The sequence below is a fragment of the Brachycentrus maculatus genome, unplaced genomic scaffold, assembly GCF_059751285.1.
Source record: "Brachycentrus maculatus isolate JH-2025_06_01 unplaced genomic scaffold, ASM5975128v1 h1tg000680l, whole genome shotgun sequence".
Taxonomy (NCBI): Eukaryota; Metazoa; Arthropoda; class Insecta; order Trichoptera; family Brachycentridae; genus Brachycentrus; species Brachycentrus maculatus.
In genome coordinates this window covers 214,966-239,145 of record NW_028281412.1, presented here as the reverse complement: position 1 = coordinate 239,145, position 24,180 = coordinate 214,966, and the positions used below count along the sequence as shown (strand labels likewise).

General features: G+C 35.2%; 1 protein-coding gene across 1 annotated transcript; it reads right to left on the bottom strand.

The window, feature by feature from the left end:
• Positions 1-748: 748 nt before the first annotated feature.
• On the bottom strand, positions 749-23,709 carry LOC148300644 (uncharacterized). Its single transcript, XM_088274468.1, has 9 exons — positions 23,532-23,709; positions 14,456-14,563; positions 12,719-12,825; positions 11,587-11,724; positions 8,104-9,547; positions 6,411-6,538; positions 4,690-4,857; positions 3,359-3,505; positions 749-886 (listed from the first exon to the last, which is right to left on the bottom strand). The coding sequence occupies exons 2-9, from the start codon at positions 14,488-14,490 to the stop codon at positions 756-758; spliced, it is 2,298 nt and encodes a 765-aa protein (XP_088130594.1). The 5' UTR covers positions 14,491-14,563; positions 23,532-23,709; the 3' UTR covers positions 749-755.
• Positions 23,710-24,180: the final 471 nt, after the last annotated feature.

Sequence of the window (24,180 nt, the reverse complement as noted above, 5' to 3'; positions counted from 1 at the left end):
GTTATAATTTTTGCAAATCACGTCGTACGTCAATCATATTTGACATTTGTGAACTAGACAGCTGCAGTATACAAACAGATTGATAAAACGGGCACAAATATGTATTAACGCTGGCGGCAGCCAGTTGAACGATATCATATTTTCAACTTAGAGAAGTCAGATATAAAAAAGATGGTGTTTGGTGAAGCTTTTATATATATGTATGTATATATATATATATATATGTGAGTATTTATATATATATATATATATATATATATATATATATATATATACATATATATATAAATATATATATATATTTAAAATAATAAAACGGTGCATAGGGCACTGCATCATATAAACGCAGTGTTATCTCGATCGTTCACACATGAAGGAAAGGTGATCAGCCCTCCACTTCAGGTACCAGTCCAGTGTAATATTGAATAAAAATTAGAGTGAAAAAATCACTTATATTTGATAAAATCGAACCCGGGACCTCCAGAACGGTAGCCGAGCATGCTGACCATTACACTACTATATATATACATATATATATATATATATATATATATATATATATATATATATATATATATATATATATATATATATATATATATATATATATATATATATATTTATATATAGATATATATATATATATATATATATATATATATATATATATATATATATATATATATATATATATATATATATATATATATATATATATATATATATATATATATATGTATATATATAATATTGATCTAATATATGGAATCGACGATGTGTTGGATGATGCATATCAGTTCTCTGTACAGGAAACATGATCTCGAAGTCGGTTTACATATTTCTCTATGGTCGAGAGACACTCCAAACATATCACCAATCCCTGGATCTATGGACAGAAAAACCTTTTTTTAGAAAAAAAAATTAAATACATGTTTTAAATGGGTATTATTACTAATTGAATTATTTGATTGAACGACATCTCGACAATGACGCAGAAGGTCTGTAGCTAATATGTACAAACATAATATATTACAATATATTTCCGACTCTAATGTATGGAAGTGAAACACGGAGTTGGCAAAAGAAGGATGAAAGTAGACTGAATGCAGTCGAAATGCCATCTCTCAGAAGAATGTGCGACAAAACGATGTATGATAGATGTGCGAATAGTGAAATAAGGAAGGAATGCAAAGCTGAGATAAGCATTATCGATAAAATTAAGAAAGGTGTGTTGAGATGGTTTGGACATGTAGAGCGAATGAGTGAGGAAAGAATGGTAAATACAAATTTATGAGGCGAATGTTAGTGGGAAAAGAAGCAGAGGAAGACCGAGAAAAACATGGCATGATCAGGTATGCCAAATACTTGAAAGTGGTCAGGTTAGGAGTCGTAACAATCGGCGGGTATGTATGAGGAGATGCATGAACGTGGAAGAGGCGAAGAATGTTTGCAAGGACAGAGTGGTGTGGCGCTCTATTCTCTGCCTACCCCTGCGGGGAAGCGGCGTGATGGTTAGTTAGTTAGTTAGTTAATATATTACATCGCTCACTCCTTTCAAGAACGTCATAAATCAGAAAACTTGATTTTTCAGGAGAACGTTTTTAAAGTTTAAAAATATAATGCAATGTATTAAAAATAAATATCAAGCCACTTATTGAACTTTTTACTGTGCAACAGATCTTTTGAGGTAAAACCTGAAGGTTTTTTCTCCATTTGAAAAATATTAAGGATATTTAAAAAAATAATTAAACAATACCTTTTCTTCAAAATGCAAAAACAACACTTTCTGCCCTGTAGTGGGCAGATGTTAAGTTAAAAATATGCCTCTTTTTCTGTGATATAGTACATTTTCTGGGCATTCCGAAAACATGCATAACTGAAAATTGTCGATTTTTGATTAATGACGTTCTTGAAATTAGTGAGCGACATGCTGTATACTTTATGATTGAATTTTGAAATTTAAATTAATAGATTAAATTTTCATTTATAATTGTTTTAGCATCTCATAATAGATGAAGAAGAATATGAGAGTCTGGGAGTTTACAGATCTAACGACCGTCACAGGCTGGCTTATATGATCACTTTACACACGTGTAACATTCACCAATTCTACACATGATTGACAACCACACTACTCAAATTCTTGGAAGTTCTATATATATGAACCAATTTCGAAACATTGTTCTTGAATCACTAGAACTTCACTAGAGACATCTATTGGTTAGATGAAATGAAGCGTTTTATTGAGCAGAAACTCTTATATTAGTATGTGAGGTCCGAATCCTGGATTATAATCACACACATGAGAAACGCCAGAAAAATATCCTTTTCATTTTATTATTTTAGCTTATAATTTGACCAGATAATTTATTAACAACTTTTGAGTGTGTCCAAACACTTGTTCACAAATCTGGATTAACTCCAATTAAAGCAGTTATTTCGTTTATTTTTTTAAGCCCATATTTCCATATTCTTCTTCATCTATGTTGAGATGTCGAAAAATAACTCCCATAATTTGAGATAATCCAGATTTCTGAACAAGTATTTGGATTTACTCAAAATGGTGTTAGCTGTATGACAATCAACGGTTAAGCTTCTAGGAATCAAAGAGATGGCATTCATCAGTCATCAAACAAGTTGGCATTCATCAGTCATCAATCAAGTTGGCAATCATCAGTCATCAGTCAAATTGACATTCATCAGGCATCAATCAAGTTTGCACTCAACAGTCATCAATCAAGTTGGCATTAATCAGCCATCAATCAAATTGGCATTCATCAGTCATTAATCAAGTTGGCATTCATCAGCCATCAATAAGTTGGCATTCATCAGTCATCAATCAAATTGGCATTAATCACTCATCAATCAAGTTGGTATTCATCAGCCATCAATTAAGTTGGCATTCATCAGCCATCAATCTAATTGACATTCATCAGTCATCAATCAAGTTTGCATTCAACAGTCATCAATCAAGTTGGAATTAATCAGTCATCAATCAAGTTGGCATTCATCAGTCATCAATCAAATTGGCATTCATCACCCATCAATCAAATTGGCATTAATTACTCATCAATCACGTTGGCATTCATCAGCCATCAATCAAGTTTGCATTCATCACCCATCAATCGAATTGGCATTAATCACTCATCAATCAAGTTGGCATTCATCACCCATCAATCAAATTGGCATTAATCACTCATCAATCAAGTTGGCATTCATCAGCCATCAATCAAGTTTGCATTCATCACCCATCAATCGAATTGGCATTAATCACTCATCAATCAAGTTGAAATTAATCATTCATCAATCAAATCGGCATTCATCAGTCATCAATTAAGTTGGCATTTATCATTCTGACCTGCCGACTGGGGGGAAACTATTCTCAAATAGAGGGCCCCCATCAAAGTTCTCCTCGTCTCTGAATACGACAGAATGGCTGGATGCACTTCACCGCTTCTAGCAGCTTGAAGGAACCTGTCGTGCAACTTTAGGACAAATTCACTCTCTGTAAAAGAAATATATTTTTTTATACACCCATCTGTTAATAAGGCAGTGGTTTTAGATTTTAAATTTGTACATTTTGAGAACTCAAAATTTTTGAGATGGAAATTGCATTTATTATTTACCTTGTTTATTATGTACAAGGTTTATAGATCGTTTGTCCGCCTCCGTGGTGTAATGGTCTGCACGCTCGGCTACCGTTTTCTGGAGGTCTCGGGTTCGATTCTCAAGGAGGGGTCAAATAAATATGAGTGATTTTTTACTCTAATATTTATTCAATATTACCCTGGACTGGTACCTGAAGCGGAGGGCTGATCACCTTTCCTTAATGTGTTAACGATCAAGATGACATTGCGTTTATATGATGCACCATGTATAAATATATCGCGACCTCCTTTCAAGAACGTCATAAATCAAAAAACTAGATTTTTCAGGAGAAAATTTTTAAATTTTACAAATATAGTATAATGTATTGAAAATAAATATCAAGCCATTTATTGAACTTTTTACCTTGCAACAGATCTTTTTAGGTAAAACCTGAAGGTTTTTTCTCCATTTGAAAAATATTTAGTACATTTAAAAAGATAATTAAACAATACCTTTTCTTCAAAATGCAAAAACAACACTTTCTGCCCTGTAACGGGTAAATATCAAGTTAAAAATATGCCGCATTTCCAGGGATATAGTACATTTTCTGGGCATTTTGAAAACATGCACAACTGAAAATCGACGATTTTTGATTTATGACGTTCCTGAAAGGAGTGAGCGATATATATATATATATATATATATATATATATATATATATATATATATATATATATATATATATATATATATATATATAATGGATAGCGAGAGAATGACTAAGAAAATATATGTGGCGAATGTGAGAGGGAAAACAGAACGTGGACGACCGAAAAAGACTTGGCACGATCAGATCAATCAGAACCTAAAATCTGGCGGTGTCAAAAGTCTGCATAATCGGAGGGCATGTATGACTAGATGTATGGATGTGAAGGAGGCTAGGAGTGTATGTCAGGACAGAAGAGTGTGGCGTTCCATATATATATATATATATATATATATATATATATATATATATATATATATATATATATATATATATATATATATATATGTTTGGTTAGGTTAGGTAAGGTCAGACTTAGGTTTGGTTAGACAGACCGTGCTGTATTTCTTCCAGCTCCGACGACACCCTGATGAGAGGAGGTAAAGTTAGGTTGGCCAGCGCAGACCCGCGATGTGGAACCGAGTAGAAGACCAGAGCCCTGCTGCTGGAGTATATCCTGGCTCCTGCTGAGGATGGATCACCTTTTACCCAGGACTCGTAACCTAGAAGCAATGGACATAAACTATGAATACAATACAAAAAAAATCAAAAACGAATTTTGTTTTCGGTTAACAGCAGCAACATATTGCTATCTCCTTTCAAGAACGACATAAATCAAAAACGTCAATTTTCAGCTGTGCGTGTTTTTGGATTGCCCAGAAAATGTACTATATCCCAGCAAAAGCGGCATATTTTTAGCTTGATATTTACCCGCTACAGGGCAAAAAGTGTTGTTTTTGCATTTTGAAGAAAATTGAAAATTGATGGTTATTGATTTATGACGTTCTTGAAAGGAGTGAGCGATATGTTAGATGTTAATCACCTAAGTCTGTTTCGATTTAAAATTTTGCTTACATTTTTTGAAAAAATATATCTGAACTAAGTACCTTCTTTTAAACGTATAACTCATAATATAGCATATATTTGCCAACATTTTTTATTTTCACATTTTACATATTTTGTTTTGTGTTAAAATCAAATATTTGTAGTCAACGTTTCCTTCCTTTCCCCGAGGGCTTACTGGCAGTACATAACGGGGTCCTTGTTCCGACCCTAAAGTATTTAAATGAAACATGGAGTTGGCAAAAGAAGGATGAAAGTAGACTGAATGCAGTCGAAATGCGATCTCTCCGGAAGAATGTGCGGCAAGACGATGTTTAATAGACGTTTGAATAGTGAAATTAGGAAGGAATGCAAAGCAGAGATAAGCATTATCGATAAAAATTAAGAAAGGTGTGTTGAGATGGTTTGGACACGTGGAACGAATGAGCGAGGTAAGAAAGGTTAAACAAATTGATTAAGACCGAGAAAAACTAGGCACGATCATGTAAGCTAAATATTTATTTTTAATGCATTTTATTATATTTCAAAACGTTAAAAACGATCTCCTGAAAAATCTAGTTTTTTTGATATATGGCGTTGTTGAAAAAATACACTCAAAATGTTGTAAATAAATTATCTGGTCAAATTATAAGCTTAATAATAAAAATGAAAATGGTGTTTTCTGGCGTTTCTCATGTGTGTGATTATAATCCAGGATTCGGACGTCACATACTAATATAAGAGTTTCTGCTTAGTAAAAAGCTTCTTTACATCTCACTAATAGATGTCTCTAGTGAAGTTCTAGTGATTCAAGAACAAGGTTTCTAAATTGGTTCATATATATAGAACTTCCAAGAATTTGAGAAGTGTGGTTGTCAATAATGGGTAGAATTGGTGAATGTTACACGTGCGTAAAGTGATCACTTAAACCAGCCTCTGACGGTCGTCAGCCCCGTAAATGCCCAGACTTCCATATTCTTCTTCATCTTTGATGAGATGTTAAAAAATAATAAGCCAAATAGTTTAAAGCGGTCAGGTTTACAGTCGAAATAATCGGCGGGTATGTATGAGGAAATGCAAGAGTGTGGAAGGGGTGAAGAATGTTTGCAAATGCAGAGTGGTGTGGCGTTCTGGTCTCTCTGCCTACCCCTGCGGGGAAGCGTCGTAATGGCTAGTTAGTTGGTTTGTTAAAATTTAAATAAAAAATGAAAAATTGCATAGTAAGGGATCGTACCGTCCGCAAAGATTTGCTTTATAAATAGTCCTCCTTTGGAATGACCGACCCATATTATGGGTCGACTTCCGGTGCCGTGGGATTCCAGCTGGCGGATCATGTCCTCTGACCTTTCCTTCATGGATGTCCTGAAAAACATCAAAGTCAAAAAAAAACCATAAGAAAAAACTAATAACACCATAAGAACATCATGACATATCGTTCAGTCTTTTCAACAACGTCATGTATCAAAAAACTTGATTTTTCAGGAGATCGTTTTTGACTAACTAACTAACCATCACGCAACTTCCCCGCAGGGGTAGGCACAGAGAATCGAATGCCATGCCATTCTGTCTTTGCAAACATTCTTCGCCTTTTCTACATTCATGCATCTCGTCATGCATACCCGACGATTATTACGACTCCTGACGGCCGCTTTCAAGTATTTGGCATACCTAATTGTGCCAAGTTTTCCTCGGTCTTCATCTCGTTTTTAACGTTTAAAAATATAGTAAATGTATTAAAAATAAATATCAAGCCACTTATTGAACTTTTTACTGTGCAACAGATCTTTTAAGGTTAAACCTGAATGTTTTTTCTCCATTTGAAAAAAAATCAGTTTATTTAAAAAAAATAACTAAAAAAAACCTTTTCTTCAAAATGCAAAAACAACACTTTCTGCCCTGTAGCGGGTAAATATTAAGTTAAAAATATGCCGCTTTTGCTGGGATATAGTACATTTTCTGGGCATTTCAAAAATATGCACAACTGAGAATTGACGATTTTTGATAAATGACGTTGTTGAAAGGAGTTAGCGATATGGGATCGATTGCAGAGCGGACACCGCAGTAACAAAAAACGCGATAATAGTGTCAGGAATGAAGACTCTAAGGAACATATCTGGCAAGAGTCTACGAGATAGAACAAGGAACACTAGGATAAGGGAAATATGCGAGATGGAAGATGTCGTTAGGTGGGGAAGGCAACGAAGGAGACAATGGTATGCGCGTATGAGGAGAATGGAACCATCCAGACTCCCCCACATTGTACTGTATGGCCAACCTCAAGAAAAACAACTCCTGAGCAGACCACCAAAGGAGTAATGATAAGGTATTCTTTTTATTCTTATTTAAACTTCATGTACAGAAATGAAATAAGTACATTCGCTGGGTTTATTTCTAAAAACCAATATCTTCCAACCAACCAAAAACAGACTGGTGATATTGATCGAAACGTTTGATACCATATAAGTATAGCTGTTTGCAATCAGAGGGTAGGTAGTACTTGAACATTTAAAAGAACATAATTTAAAAATTGATGATAATATTGAAGGCAAAGGAAGAAGGGAGTTTAGGGAAGGAGGTAGAGGGAGGAGGTTTGATGGGCAGTTAGGATTCTAACGATAGATAGTTATGTCTCAGACGTTTCTTAAAAGTTATTAGAGAAGGTGCATTTCTTTACGCGGAGTGGTAATTCATTCCATAGTCTGGCCGCTTGGACGGAGAAGGAATTGCTGAAGAATGATGTGTTATGGCGAGGAATGGACAATGTCCTTTCTTTGAAAGAACGGAGACATAGAGAGATGAGAATGCATAAAATTTACAGCAAGATATTTAGTAATATTATCGGAATGATAAGGTATTATTATTATTACTGAAATGATAATGTATCGTCATTGCTGCATCTTTTGTCAGGATGATGATTTGGGACTCACCTATTGTACGCTCTGATCCAAATGGGTCTCCACAGATATTGGTCAGTGGTGTAGCTCAGAGAGATGACCCTGGCTCCTGGAAAGTCCAACGGAAGCCAGTCCCTGGGCCAACAGCTCGACAGGACTTCTTTACTTACCATCGCGTCACGGTCTTCAGGGCTGCTGCTACCTCCAACACCACACGTGCAATAGTCTAAATCGTCGTAAATCGAATTCAATTCTTCACTGGACCCCTCGACTTTCACATATGCCATTCGGCTGTCTTTGTGATTTTCGGCTTCGAGATTATTTGCAGCTTGGTCGTCCATAGCATCAACTGTTTGTGAACTCAATTTTATATATCCAGCATCGTATTCTTTGGAATCTCTCTCGATGCATTGGAAGTGCTCGAAAAAATTGTAAGTCAGTTTTTTAAGATCGCCTTCGGATCCAATTTTGAAGATTCGATTTAAATCTTGGTCCATCTCCATACATTCGTCCAAGGAACTTCGACTGCTGTCGTTGATTTTTCTCAGTTTTTCGCTGCAGTTATTTTCTGTGTCTGTTTCTGCATTCTTTCTCTTCATGCTACTCTTAGGGATTGTTTCTTTGCTCAGAAGTGACAAACCTCTTCCCATTTCATTCGATATCATGCAAAACGTGTCTATGACTGGATCTTTTACATTGAAATTACTGCTGGCGTTAATATCACATGTGTTTCCCATCGAATTGATGGCATCGCATTCAAAAAGTGAATTATCACTATCATCGTCAGTAGGCATGCCAGAATTAATACTATTATCACATAGGGCTGTCATGTGACAGTCTTTATCTAAGCTATTTTGATTGATGCTAACGTTATCATCTGCACACCTAATTTTTAAATCTACATCTAATTTATCTGTTTCAGACTCGTCGAAATTATCTATACAATCATTTAATGTATCGAAAAATATATCTTTATCGTCTTTCGACTGATTGCGTAACTCAAATTGACAAGATTCATGTTCTAAGTCATTTTTACCCTGTTTAAAATCATCACTGTCAACACATTCCGTATTAGTTTTAGATTTTCTTACTTTTCTAATCGCATCTTTAGCATCATTATTATTAAACTCATCACTTATTTTACCATCTTTAATTTTAAAATATAAGATATCTTCATCAAAGCAGTCCTCTTTTTCTATAAATCCTTCTTTTTCGTCACTTTCTTGGATTTCTGAAGCAACTTGGTCAAGACTTTCATTTGTACACTCTTTTTCGTTTGATTTTGAATGTTTTCTTTCATTTTTGGTTGGAACAGACATGGATCTTGGACGTTTTCTCACGAGCAGCTGACAATTTGGACATGTCTCCAATTTTGGACAGCTGGAAGATGGATTTTGGTGTTTTCTCAATGGAATCTTGTGTACCTCGGAGTACTTAGTATGCCAGTCGCCCTGTCGCCATGTTTTGACGGTTGAGCCTGAAATAAAAGAAAGGTCAAAATTATATTTTAAATACATAATAAAATAACAAATATATATACTAAATTGAACACTTATTTTTTGAGATATCAACAAAGATGAAGAAGAATATGGAAGTCTGGGCATTTACGGGGCTAACGACCGTCATAGGCTGACTTTATACTGTGAAACATATCTTTTTAGGTAAAACCTGAAGGTTTTTTCTCCATTTGAAAAATATTTAGTATATTTCGAAAAATTATTAAACAATACCTTTTCTTCAAAATGCAAAAACAACACTTTCTGCCCTGTAGAGGGTAAAAAAATATGGCGCTTTTGCTGGGATATAGTACGTTTTCTGGGCATTCCGAAAACATGCACAACTAAACATTGACGATTTTTGATTTATGACGTTCTTGAAAGGAGTGAGCGATACATGACTTATGTATGTAATATGTTTAAAAAAATAAATACAAATAAAAATGTTGATGGTCAATTATTTGATAATATATTAATAATCGATTGTGTCGTAAGTTTTACGGCCTTCCACTGTATCTATGCGCCCATTTATTCAGTTCACAGATAAAGCTGACCTTAGGCTGTAATAATTACATATATTTCAACATGCCTAGTTTTTATCTAACGTATTATTACATCCAATTTTCGACGCGTGTAATAATATGTTAGTATAAAAATATGCAAGAAAACTAGAGCAATGGAACATACTCATGATATGTTATTATTGGCTAAATGCGATCTCTCAGAAGAATGTGCGACAAAACGATGTATGATAGATGTACGAATAGTGAAATAAGGAAGGAACGCAAAGCTGAGATAAGCATTATCGATAAAATTAAGAAAGGTGTGTTGAGATGGTTTGGACATGTGGAGCGAATGAGTGAGGAAAGTACGGTAAAACAAATTTATGAGGCGAATGTTAGCGGGAAAAGAAGCAGAGGAAGACCGAGAAAAACTTGGCACGATCAGGTATGCCAAATACTTGAAAGTGGTCAGGCTAGGAGTCGTAACAATCGGCGGGTATGTATGAGGAGATGCATGAACGTGGAAGAGGCGAAGAATGTTTGCAAGGACAGAGTGGTGCGGCGCTCTATTCCCTCTGCCTACCCCTGCGGGGAAGCGGCGTGATGGTTAGTTAGTTAGTTGGCTAGTAAATTAATATAAAAAATCACAAGACTATCGGTAGCATTCTTATTGAAATCTGTAGAAAAATAACAGAGATATGAAGGTTTAAACTTTATATATTTTAATAAAACGAAAAACGGACATCGCCATACGTCATCAAATTTTACGTCATCGGGTGTGTTATGGGGCGTATCGCTTTATGTATCTGCTTTATAGAGCCGTAATAGTAGTAGTGTGGACTCGTTTCTGTGACGTTATTCGTTACCAACTTACGAAAACGACGCTTTTACGACGGCGAATTTTGCAAAAGAAAATGATGAATGAAAATTCTTCACGAGTCTAATACAATCCTTTATAGGTTGAGTATGTTAAATTAGATATTCCTCCCGATTGATAGTACATTGTGCCATACGATGCAGCGCATAGGGCACTGCATCATATGATACAATGTTATCTTGATCGTTACTTCCATGAAGGCAAGGTGATCACTCCTTCGCTTCAGAGACCAGTCTAGGGTAATATTAAGTAAATTAATTATTTTCAGCCCCCCTGGGAATCGAACCCGGGATCTCCGGTACGGTAGCTAAACGTGCTTACCGTTACACCACGGAGGCTGCCAAATCTTCCGAATACTTGTTCACAAATCTGGATTTTCTCCAATAAGAGTTATTTTTATATATATTCTTTGACATCTCAACATGGATGAAGAAGAATATGGAAGTCTGGGCTTAAGACCGTCCTAGGCTGGTTTAAAAGATCACTTTACCCAAGTGTAACATTCACCAATTCTGCCCATTATTGCCAACCACACTACTCAAAGTCTTGAAACTTCTAGATATACTGATCAAACTCGGAACACAGTGTGCGAGAGTTCCCAGAGACATCTATGGTGGGATTTCAATAAAAATACACTCACCGTGTAATCCATGTATGAAGATGACGTCAACCTCCCATGTGTCTGACGGTGGTGCATAGAGCACCTCACAAATCACCTTTCCTTCGTCGACATCGAATGATTTTGTTTCTCCGTGCAGTGGCTGTTCAAGAGAAGGCACTGCAATGCAACATATGCACTTATCGTATGTACTTTTTCACTATAAACCCTTATCCGCACCTCAATAGCGCATAGGGCACTGCATTTTATAAACGCAGTGTTATCTTGATCTTCAACACATGGAGGAAAGGTGATCAGCCCTCCGCTTCAGGTACCAGTCCAGGGTAATATTGAATAAATAAAATAAAAGTGAAAAAATCACTTTGGGAATCGAACCCGGGACCTCCAGAACGGTAGCTTAGCATGCTGACCATTAAACTATGGAGGCGGACTGAATCGTGAAAACATATCAACAACGTCATATATCAAAAAACTTGATTTTTCAAGAGATTGTTTTTAATGTTTAAGAATATAATAAAATGTATTAAAAAAAAATATCAAGCCACTTATTGAACTTTTTACTGTGCAACAGATCTTTTTAGGTAAAACCTGAAGGTTTTTTCTCCATTTGAAAAATATTATGTTTATTTAAAAAAAATAACCAAACAATACCTTTTCTTCGAATTGCAAAAACAACACTTTCTGTCCTGTAGCTGGTAAATATTAAGTTAAAAATATGCCACTTTTTCCGGGATATAGTACATTTTCTGGGCATTTCGGAAACATGTACAACTGAAAATTGTCGATTTTTGATATATGACGTTGTTGAAAGGAGTGAGCGATATGTAAAAAAATCACTCACAAATAAGTTAATGTCGAATCAATAAAAAATACAGATTTAATTAAAATTTTACTTTGTTTTAAAATCACTATAAATATTTTATTATAGCTTAATTATAATGTCTACCGGTTTCGAAGCTAACCGCTTCTTTATCAAGACTGATTAATGCTCGATAAAACCGAAACCGGTAGACATTATAATTAAGTTATAATTAAACATTTATAGTGATTTTGAAACAATGTTATATTTTAATTATAAAATGGAAAATCACAAAGTTAGTGCTTCAAATATAAAACAATATAATAAATTATATGGAATTAGTACGTTGTATACCTGTTACGAGCTGCAGCAAGGTTGGCAGTCTGGTCCACAGTGCTAAGAGGGCTGGTAGCAGCCGAGACAGCCTTACTCTGACAGCTTCCCAGCAAACTGTTTGACGACTGGAAAATAAGGAGTATCTTACTAATGTACATAACAAACTGCTTGAATTATTTACTGGAGACATCTTTAATGAGATGAGAGAAGCTTTTTACTAAGCAGAAACTCTTATATTAGTATGTGAGGTCCGAATCCTGGATTATAATCACACACATGAGAAACGCCAGAAAATACCATTTTCATTTTTATTATTAAGCTTATAACTTGACCAGATAATTTATTTACAACATTTTGAGTGTGTCCAAATACTTGTTCTATAATACTCTAGTAAAGTTTTAGTGATTCATGAACAAGGTTTCTAAATTGGTTCATATGAACTTCCAAGAATTTGAGTAGTGTGGTTGTCAATAATGGGTAGAATTGGTGAATGTTACACGCGTGTAAAGTGATCACTTAAACCAGCCTATGACGGTCGTAAGCCCCGTAAATGCCCAGACTTCCATATTCTTCTTCATCTTTGATGAGATGTCAAAAAATAATATAAAAATATTTGTGCTTTGAGGTCCCGTTAAGAAATTCGCGCGTGTGAAAGAGTCATAACCCATTTCGAATGATAACGAAATCACTAAATAACAATGATAATTGTTATTATCATTCAAATTTTAATTTCAATCGTTATCTGCGCGAGGTTGTTGGTTTCTATTGTTGAATACAACATCTGTGCAAAGCAGTTTCTGCGTAATATTTTAATATGGCGGGTATGACGGATGCTCTAGGTAGATATATACTGTATTCATACTGAAGGCAGGTATGAAAATAAAGTAAGTAACTAATTTACAATCACGCCGCTTCCCCGCAGGGGTGCGCAGAGAGATTAGAACGCCATACCGCCCTGTCTTTGCAAAAATTCTTCGTTTCTTCTACATCCATGAATCTTCTCATACATACCCGCCGATTTTTTCGACACCTGACCGGGCAATTTTAAAGTACATACCTGATTGTGACAAGTTTTTCTCGGTCTTTATCTGCTTCTTTGTCCAACTACATTCGCCTCATAAATTTGTTTAACCGTTCTCTCTTCACTCATACGTTCCACAGTCCAAACCACCTCAACACACCTTTCTTGATTTTATCGATAATGCTTATCTCAGCCTTAAATTTTTTCCTTATTTCATCATTCGAACATCTATCAAACATCGTTTTGCCACACATTCGTCTGAGGGATTGCAGTGTTTGACATACCTGATTGTGCCTCGTTTTCCTCGGTCTTCCTCTGCTTCTTTTTCCAACTACATTTGCCTCATACATTGTTATTAGCTACAGTAAATAAACATAATGATGTTTATATTTATACATTTAAACCCTTATAAGCACCCCAATGGTGCATAGGGCACTGCATCATATAAACGCAGTGTTATCTTGATCGTTAACAGTTGAAGGAAAGGTGATAAGCCCTCCGCTTCATGTACCAGTCCAGGGTAATATTAAAAAATATTAGAGTGAAAAAATAGCTTATATTTATTTGACCCCCCCCCCGGGATCGAACCCGGGACCAACAGTACAGTAGCCGAGCGTGCTGACCATTACACTACGAAGGCGGAGTAAATAAAGACCATGGTGTTTATTTTACTATATTAATTATGGTGAATATTTTTTTTAGACAGTAAAATAATATAAAAATTTAAAACTTACGTAAAGGCGACTATGTGTTGCGCTGAGATGGTCATTCTCTGTCTCTCTCTCACCTTCCAGGGCTCGGATCGGAGTGAGCGGTGCAGCGAATCATCTCACCGCTTCCAACTGCAAGAAAAAAGCAAATAAACAAAATAGCCCGGATTCGAATAAAAATAGCTCCATTTCGTAAGGTTGGTGTAAAAATAGCCCACATTCGTAAGACTGTGGAATTTAACATTACTAGCTAACTTCCCTTTCTTGGTTCCTTCTACATATCCCCCTTAACTACTTACCTGATCCTACACCCTTTTTAGTTATTTTTTATTGAATACTTTCATAAGTCAAATAATGTTTGCGGACAGAGTGACGCGGCGCAATGGTTAGTTAGTTAGTTAAATAATAATAAAACCCTTATCCCCTCCCCAATGGTGCATAGGGCACTGCGTCATATAAACGCAGTGTTTTCTTGATCGTTTACACATGAAGGAAAGGTGATCAGCCCTCCGCTTCAGGTACCAGTCCAAGGTAATATTGAATAAATATGACAGTGAAAAAATCACTTATATTTATTTTACCCCCCTTGGGAATCGAACCCGGGTCCTCCAGAACGGCAGCCGAGCGTGCTGACCATTACACTACGGAGGCGGACAGTTAGTTAGTTAGTATAGTAAAAATAAGTCGGGTTGTGGTCCCGTGGTTAGTGTCGCGGACTCTTGAGTCAGAGTTTCACGGTTGGAACCCACTCTACCACAATTTGATACCTATTTCTAATAATGAACCGCTTAGGCCCACAAAAATAGTATGTAATTAAAACATATGTGTAAATAATGAAAAGACAAATTTACAACATTTTGAGTGTGTCCAAATACTTGTTCGCAAATCTGGATTATCTCCAATTACAGGAGTTATTTTTCATATTAATTTTTGACATCTCATCAAATATGAAGAAGAATATGGAAGTCTGGGCATTTACGGGGCTGACGACCCAGACATACTAATATAAGAGTTTGTGCTCAATAAAAAGCTTCTTTCATCTCGCTAATAGATGTCTCTAGTGAAGTTCTAGTGATTCAAGAACAAAGTTAAAAAATTGGTTTATATATATATATATATATATATATATATATATATATATATATATATATATATATATATATATATATATATATATATATATATATATATATATATATATATATATATATATATATATATATATATATATATATATATATATATATATATATATATATATAGAACTTCCATAAATTCGAGTAGTGTGGTTGTCAATAATGGGTAGAATTGGTGAATGTTACACGTGTGTAAAGTGATCACTTAAACCAGCCTATGACGGTCGTCAGCCCGTAAATGCCCAGACTTACATATTCTTCTTCATCTTTGATAAAATTTAAAAAAAACATAAATAAGTATTTCTCTATTCAAATACAACAAAAAAAGTTTATGCATGTATAAAGAATGAGTGAGGAAAGAACGGTAAAACAAATTTATGAGGCGAATGTTAGCGGCAAAAGAATTAGAGGAAGACCGAGAAAAACATGGCACGATCAGGTATGCCAAATACTTGAAAGTGGTCAGGTTAGGAGTCGTAACAATCGGCGGGTATGTATGAGGAGATGCATGAACGTGGAAGAGGCGAAGAATGTTTGCAAGGACAGAGTGGTGTGGCGCTCTATTCTCTCTGCCTACCCCTGCGGGGAAGCGGCGTAATGGTTAGTTAGTTAGTTAGGTTATTTTAGTACCTAGTCTAGTAGCCGATCGCGCTAATCACTGCATTACGGAATACAGACTTACGGATTCATTTAACAAGATAACGAAATTGGATTATCATATCACGATATGTTATTATGTGATTTGACCTTTGGCAAAAGTCTTACACAGGGTGGCGCAAAATTATACACCCCATCGGAAGATATAAATAAAGAAAGCACTTGTTTTTTTACCACTTGAGTTTATTTTATGACGACTAGTTTCGGAAGCCAGGCTTCCATCTTCAGGTCTAAATGTAAACTTAAACATAATACACAATTGACTGTTCTTTGAATGAGGAGAGGGGAGAGTTAGGGGGAGGGGGTTAGTCAAGGGGCGGAGTTTGAAAATAAAGGAAAAATGGAAAGCAGAGGGGAAAAACCTTATATGAAACAGTATATGATTTATTACATTATTATTAGAATTTATTTTTTTTTGGATTCCTTAATTTTCTAAATAATTCATAAGTTAACCTTTGTGCGGTAGTTGCAATATCTTAAAAGAGGCTAAGATATAGGCTTCAAATACAACCTGCAATAGCCTTCAAATACAGCCTTAAATAGAGCCTCCAATACATCCTTAAATTATAACCTGCAATAGAAGCTCCAATACAACCTTAAAATACAGCCTTAAATAGAGCCTCCAACGCATCCTTAAATTATAACCTGCAATAGAACCTCCAATACAGCCTTAAAATACAGACTTAAATAGAGCCTCCAATACATCTTCCAAATACAACCTGCAATAGAACCTCCAATACATCCTCCAAATACAACCTGCAATAGAACCTCCAACACATCTTCCAAATACAACCTGCAATAGAACCTCCAATACATCCTCCAAATACAACCTGCAATAGAACCTCCAATACATCCTCTAAATACAACCTGAAATAGAACCTCCAATACATCCTCCAAATACAACCTGCAAAAGAACCTTCAATAGATCCTCCAAATACAACCTGCAATAGAGCCTCCAATACATTTTTCAAATACAACCTGCAATAGAACCTCCAATACATCCTCCTAATACAACCTGCAATAGAACCTCCAATACATCCTCCAAATACAACCGACAATAGAACCTCCAATACATCTTCTAAATACAGCCTTTAATTGAGCCTCAAATACATCTCCCAAATACAACCTGCAATAGAGCCTTCAAATACAGCCTTAAATAGAGCCTCCAATGCATCCTTAAATTATAACCTGCAATAGAACCTCCAATCCATCGTCCAAATACAACCTGCAATAGAACCTCCAATACAACCTCCAAATACAACCTGCAATAGAACCTCCAATACATCCTCCAAATACAACCTGCAATAGAACCTCCAATACATCCTCCAAATACAACCTGCAATAGAACCTCCAATACATCTTCCAAATACAACCTGCAATAGAACCTCCAATAGAACCTCCTATACAGCTTTAAACTACAGCCTTTAATAAAGCCTCCAATACATCTCCCAAATACAACCTGAAATAGAACCACCAATAGAGTCTCCAATACATCCTCCAAATACAACCTGCAATACATCCTTAAAACAAAACCACAAATAGCCTCCAGAACTCCATTTCAAATGCTTTAAACGCGGTCAGGTAATAGTCGTAATAATCAGCAGGTATGAACGTGGAACAGACGAAATTTTTTTGCAAAGAAAGATCGGTGTGGCGTTCTATTCTCTCTGCCTATTTCCGCGGCGAACGGCGTGATGAATAGTTAGTTAGTTAGAATAAGTTTAAATTTGAATATGATTTTTTAAAGTTTATTTGTAAAATTTTACTGTTTTTTTTTAGAAAGCAGTTACCCCTTATAAGCCTAGTACGTAAATGCATTGCTAGGTTAACTCTTGTTATTAATAGGACGTATGTACCCTCCATCACATTCGCAATTGGCATTGGAGAACCTTGAACTAGCGCTGATTCGATTAGGACGGTGATATATTCCAAGCTGTCTACTGCCTCACTTAGCGCGGTCTCGCTTTACGCGGTCTTCTTATAAACAATACACGATATAGAAGCGAAAGGTCTTGAATAATCACAAAATACAATGCTAATAAGTTACGCAACGTGTGATACATCAGCTGTTCATATATAGCGTCTGGTTTGAAATTAATTCCACTACTAATTTTACTAACATCACGCCGTTTCCCCGTAGGGGCAGGCAGAGAGGTCGAACGCCACACTCTTCTGTCCTGAATACTCACAAAATACAATACTAAATGTAAGTTACGCAACGTGTCCTACATCAGCTGTTCATATATAGCGTCGGATTTGAACTTAATTATACTACTACTTTTACTAACATCACGCCGTTTCCCCGTAGGGTCAGGCAGAGAAGACGAACGCCACCCTTCTGTCCTGACATACACTCCTCGCTTCCTTCACATCCGTACATCTAGTCATACGTGCCCTCCGATTACGAAGACTTTTGACACCGCCAGATTTTAGGATATGATTGATCCGATCGTGCCAAGTCTTTTTCGGTCGTCCTCGTTTTGTTTTCCCGCTCACATTCGCCACATAACCTGTCTTAGTAACTCTCTCGTTATCCATTCGTTCCACGTGTCCATAACACGTTAAAGAATTCTTCTTAATCTATAAATTATTTGCAGTTCAGCGTTACATTCCTTTCTGATATCTTCGTTTTTAATTCTGTCATACAATGATTTTCCACACATTCGTCTGACATACTATATATATATATATATATATATATATATATATATATATATATATATATATATATATATATATATATATATATATATATATATATATATATATATATATATATATATATATATATATATATATATATATATATATATATATATATATATACATGTGTATGTGTATTTAGGCTCGAACTAGTGACCTTTCGAGCGGTCAGTAGAGCGAGGTACTCATACCACTACGCTACAAGGTCGACTGCATGTAATGAATACACAGTTACACCTGGGATTGTCTCTCTACACATAATATCCCTCTACCTCTCCCCGTCAACTCCTCACCTGATCCCGCTCCCTTGTTTTCCTTGTCTACATCGATTTTATAGTAACATAACTTGCGCATAGGACACTGCATCAAATTGATGCAAAATATTTTACGTTAATTTTAATAAATTATTACCAATTTATGATCGAATGAAGTCCGAGAAAAACTTAGCATTATCGAGCAGATATACTTAACACTCAGGCGTTGTCAGGCTAAGAGGGTGAATATGTATAGCTATCGGAGGACATGGAAGAATGTAGAAGAGGCGAAGATTATTTGCAAATACTTATCGGTGTGGCGTTCACTATTTTTGAGTCTAGTTGAACGTATCAGAAATATGTAGATCCAATAGTGAACATTGCTATTGGCAGTGTGTTTATATATATATAATAATAATAATAAAACCCTTATTTACACCCCAATGGTGCATAGGGCACAGCATTATATAAACACAGTGTTATCTTGATCGTTAACACACGAAGGAAAGGTGATCAGCCCTCCGCTTCAGGTACCAGTCCAGAGTAATATTGAATAAATATTAGAGTGAAAAAATCACTTATATTTATTTGACCTCCCCTGGGAATCGAACCCGGGACCTCCAGAACGGTAGCCGAGCGTGCTGACCATTACACTACGGAGGCGGACTATATATATATATATATATATATATATATGTTTATATATGTATATATATATATATATATATATATATATATATATATATATATATATATATATATATATATATATATATATACGAGTTTATAAAATTTCAGTATTGTGGTTGTCAACGATGGATAGAATAGCAAGTTTTACACGTTACAAACCAGCCTATGACGGAAGCTTTGTAAACTCCAAGATCTCCGCGTTCTTCTTCATCTTTGTTGAGATGCAGAAATGCAATATTGCATGTCTCTATTGGCACGTCTGCAGGTTGAATATGCGATGATGGACTGTCAGTCGTTCTACCTACTTATTGAGCGGCGTATCATGAGGGGATGCATGAATGTGGAAGAGGCGAAGAATTTATGAAAATTTTAAGAAAAAGGAGAGGAAAAAGGGTTCTCTCTGCCTACCCCTGCGGAGAAGCGGCGTGATGGTTAGTTTGTCAGTATCGTGTGTGACCCGAATAAGGCATGGTCGTTAGTCATTCCATATCGACACACAAATAACTAATCACACACGGAAACATATCGCTCACTCCTTTCAAGAACGTCATAAATCAAAAATCGTCAATTTTTAGTTGTGCATGTTTTCGTAATGCCCAGAAAATGTACTATATCCCAGCAAAAGAGACATATTTTAAACTTAATATTTACCCGCTACAGGACAAAAAAATGTTTTTTTTTGCATTTTGAAAAAAAGGTATTGTTTAATTATTTTTTAAAATAAACTGAATATTTTTCAAATGGAGAAAAAACCTTCAGGTTTTACCTAAAAAGATCTGTTACACAGTAAAAAGTTCAATAAGAGGCTTGATATTTATTTTTAATACATTGTGTTATATTTTTAAACTTTAAAAACGTTCTCCTGAAAAATCAAGTTTTTTGATTTATGACGTTCTTGAAAGGAGTAAGCGATATATTGTGTTTTTGCTAACCCTTTGGCTATTACGAGAATTCTCTTTTTTTACAAAAATGTTAATTATATTAGTAAAAAAACACTCGCCGAGATTTTTATGTCTTCCGGTTTCGAGACGTACCCGTCTCTTCGTCAGGACAATCACTAACACAGCATGCAAACAGTACCACCCTTCACCACCATAGCACCATGTACACACTTAAAACTACACAAAATGTTTAACACATGCGAGTTTTGGTCGACCCGAAGACCAATATGCACCAAAAGTTTCAGCACAGACATGCGTTACGAGCCACTAAAGCATGTCTGTGCTGAAACTTATCACTAGAACTTAACTAGATGTTTTGTCAGCCTCCGTAGTGTCATGGTCAGCACGCTCGGCTACCGTTCTGGAGGTCCCGGGCTCGATTCCCAAGGGAAGTAAAATAAATATAAGTGATTTTTTCACTGTCATATTTATTCAATATTACCATGTACTGGTACCTGAAGCGGAGGGCTGATCACCTTTCCTTCATGTGTAAACGATCAAGATAACACTGCGTTAATATGACACAGTGCCCTATTGGGGTGCGGAAAAGGGTTTTATTATTTTCATTAACTGGAAAACATTTTGAGTGTGTCCAAATATTTGTCCACAAATCTGGATCAGTTCCAATTACAGGAGTTATTTTTCATATTATTTTTTGACATCTCATCAAAGATGGAGAAGAATATGAAAATATATGGAATTATAATATATGGAACATCCAAGAATTTGAGTAGTGTGGTTGTCATAATGGGTAGAATTGGTGAACAAACTTAACACGTGTGTAAAGTGATCACTTAATCCAGCCTATGACGGTCGTCAGCCCCGTAAATGCCCAGATCTCCATATTCTTCTTCATCATATGTGATCAATCATAATGTGATTTTTTTGTACCGACAGTACATATATTGGATTTTGGTAACCAAAGGGTTAAAATTAATTATTTAAAGTTATTATTTTATTGTGTAATACATATAATTGAACACAAACATCAAATAAACATTACAACTGATAAGAAACATACACAATAAACAATAGAAATATATATATTGGGTTGATGCAAAAGTAATGACCGTTTTTTATGATCCCAGGTAAAAATTTTTTTTTTCATAAATTATGACAAGTACCTTCTTTTTTTATGATTCCATTGTATAAAGGATGCTTTCCCTCTACTTTCTATTCAGTTTTGGCCTGGCCAGAGTACAGTAATAACCCCTTGTATTTTTTCAAAATGTCGTTCGATAAAGTGCATTTACGTCATTGTTTACTTTATGAATTCCGTAAAGACAATACCGCGAGTGTTGCAACCAAAAACATTTGTGAAGTGTATGGAGCAGATGTCATCAAAGTTCGACAGGTACGAAGATGGTTTGCAAAATTCCGATCTGGAGATTTTTCACTCATTGATAAACCACGTACCGGGCGGCCATTGAAGTCTAATGACGACGAATTAAAAGTCATAATTGACACCAATCCACGTCTAACCATCAGGGAGATTGTGTCAATGATGGGAGTCAACCAAACAATCGCATTAAGACATTTGAAGCGTATGGAAATGGTTTCGCGGTACGACGTTTGGATACCTCATCAATTGTCGGCTGCCAATTTATTGGATCGTGTTTCAACGCGCGTTGCTTTGAGCGCGAGACAAAAACATGAACCTTTTTTGCATCGTTTGGTGACGGAAGATGAGAAATGGGTCGTGTATAACAACGTGACAAGAAAAAGACATTGGACTATACCTGGACAAGCCCCATTAACAACCTCGAAGGCCGAAATCCATAAAAAAAGTTATACTTTGTGTTTGGTGGAATAATAAGGGTATTGTGTATTTTGAACTCTTGGAACACGATAAGACAAGTACAGCAGAACAATATTGTCAGCAATTATCCAAATTGAACATGGTCCTTCAAAAGGATAGACCAGAATTGGTAAACAGAAAAGGGGCAGTGTTTCATCACGACAACGCGCGACCACATGTGGCTATGATGACCCAACACAAGCTAAATGAGTTAAATTGGGATGTTATCAAGCATCCACTGTATTCTCCAGATCTTGCTCTTTCTGATTTTTATTTATTCCGATCACTGCAAAAAAATTTAATTGATGAAAAAAATTATTCGATAGAGCAGGTAAAAACATCTCTTACTTCATTTTTCGCATTAAAATCCACGGAATTTTATACTACTGGTATTAATAAGTTGATAGAAAGATGGGAGAAGGTTATAAGAACTGATGGAAATTATATAATTTATTAAATAAATAATACACAAGAAAAAAAATTAAAAATAAAATATATGTAAAAAACGGTCAGAACTTTTGCATCAACCCAATATATATATATATATATATATATATATATATATGTATATATATATATATATATATATATATATATATATATATATATATATACATATATATATATATATATATATATATATATATATATATATATATATATATATATATATATATATATATATATATATATATATATATATATATATATATATATATATATATATATATATATATATATATATATATATATATATATATATATATATATAGCCCCGGCCATATGTTTTAGGCACCCCCAACAGATTGAGATGTTAAAAATAGTATAAATATTTATAATATTTCGACTGAACTCAGATTTCATTCAATTTTCTACTTTCACCCTTCTTTTGCCGAATTTCCACACGTAAAATTACTTTACCTTACTTTTTCTGTTCACTTTCGCCTGTGGCTTGGATTGAAATCGACAGGAAAAGTGTTTCGCCGTTTGGGCAATGTTTGGAAGCAGTTTTTCCGGTTTTTTATTATGACATTCGGCACGAGCGACTGGCTTCGAATGGACACAAGCGTACGCCGCGCGCACCTCCGACGATAAGACTAAAGTGGAGTATCTGTAATGGTATCTGATAGCCCGTCCCTATATCAGTGTTGTAACACATTGATCGGCAACCTGTGGCCCTCGGTACGGCCAGCAAAATTATATTCATTTTCCAAATTGTAAGAAAGCAGTAGATGAAGCTGGGATTTTTTTTCAAGTGCTGACAGTGTCGAGAAGGACATATTCACATACTATAAGAGTTTCTGCTCAATAAAAGCTGCTTTTCATCTCACCAATAGATGTCACTAGGGAAAATTCTAGTGATTCCCATACAACGTTTCAAATTTGGTTCAAATATAATATATAGAACTTCCAGGAATTTGAGTACATAGTGTGGTTGTCAATCATGTGTAGAATTAGTGAATGTTACTCGTGTGTAAAGTGATCACATATAAGCCAGCCTATGACAGTCGTTAGATCTGTAAACTCCCTGACCCCATATTCTTCTTCATCTATGATGATATGTTAATAC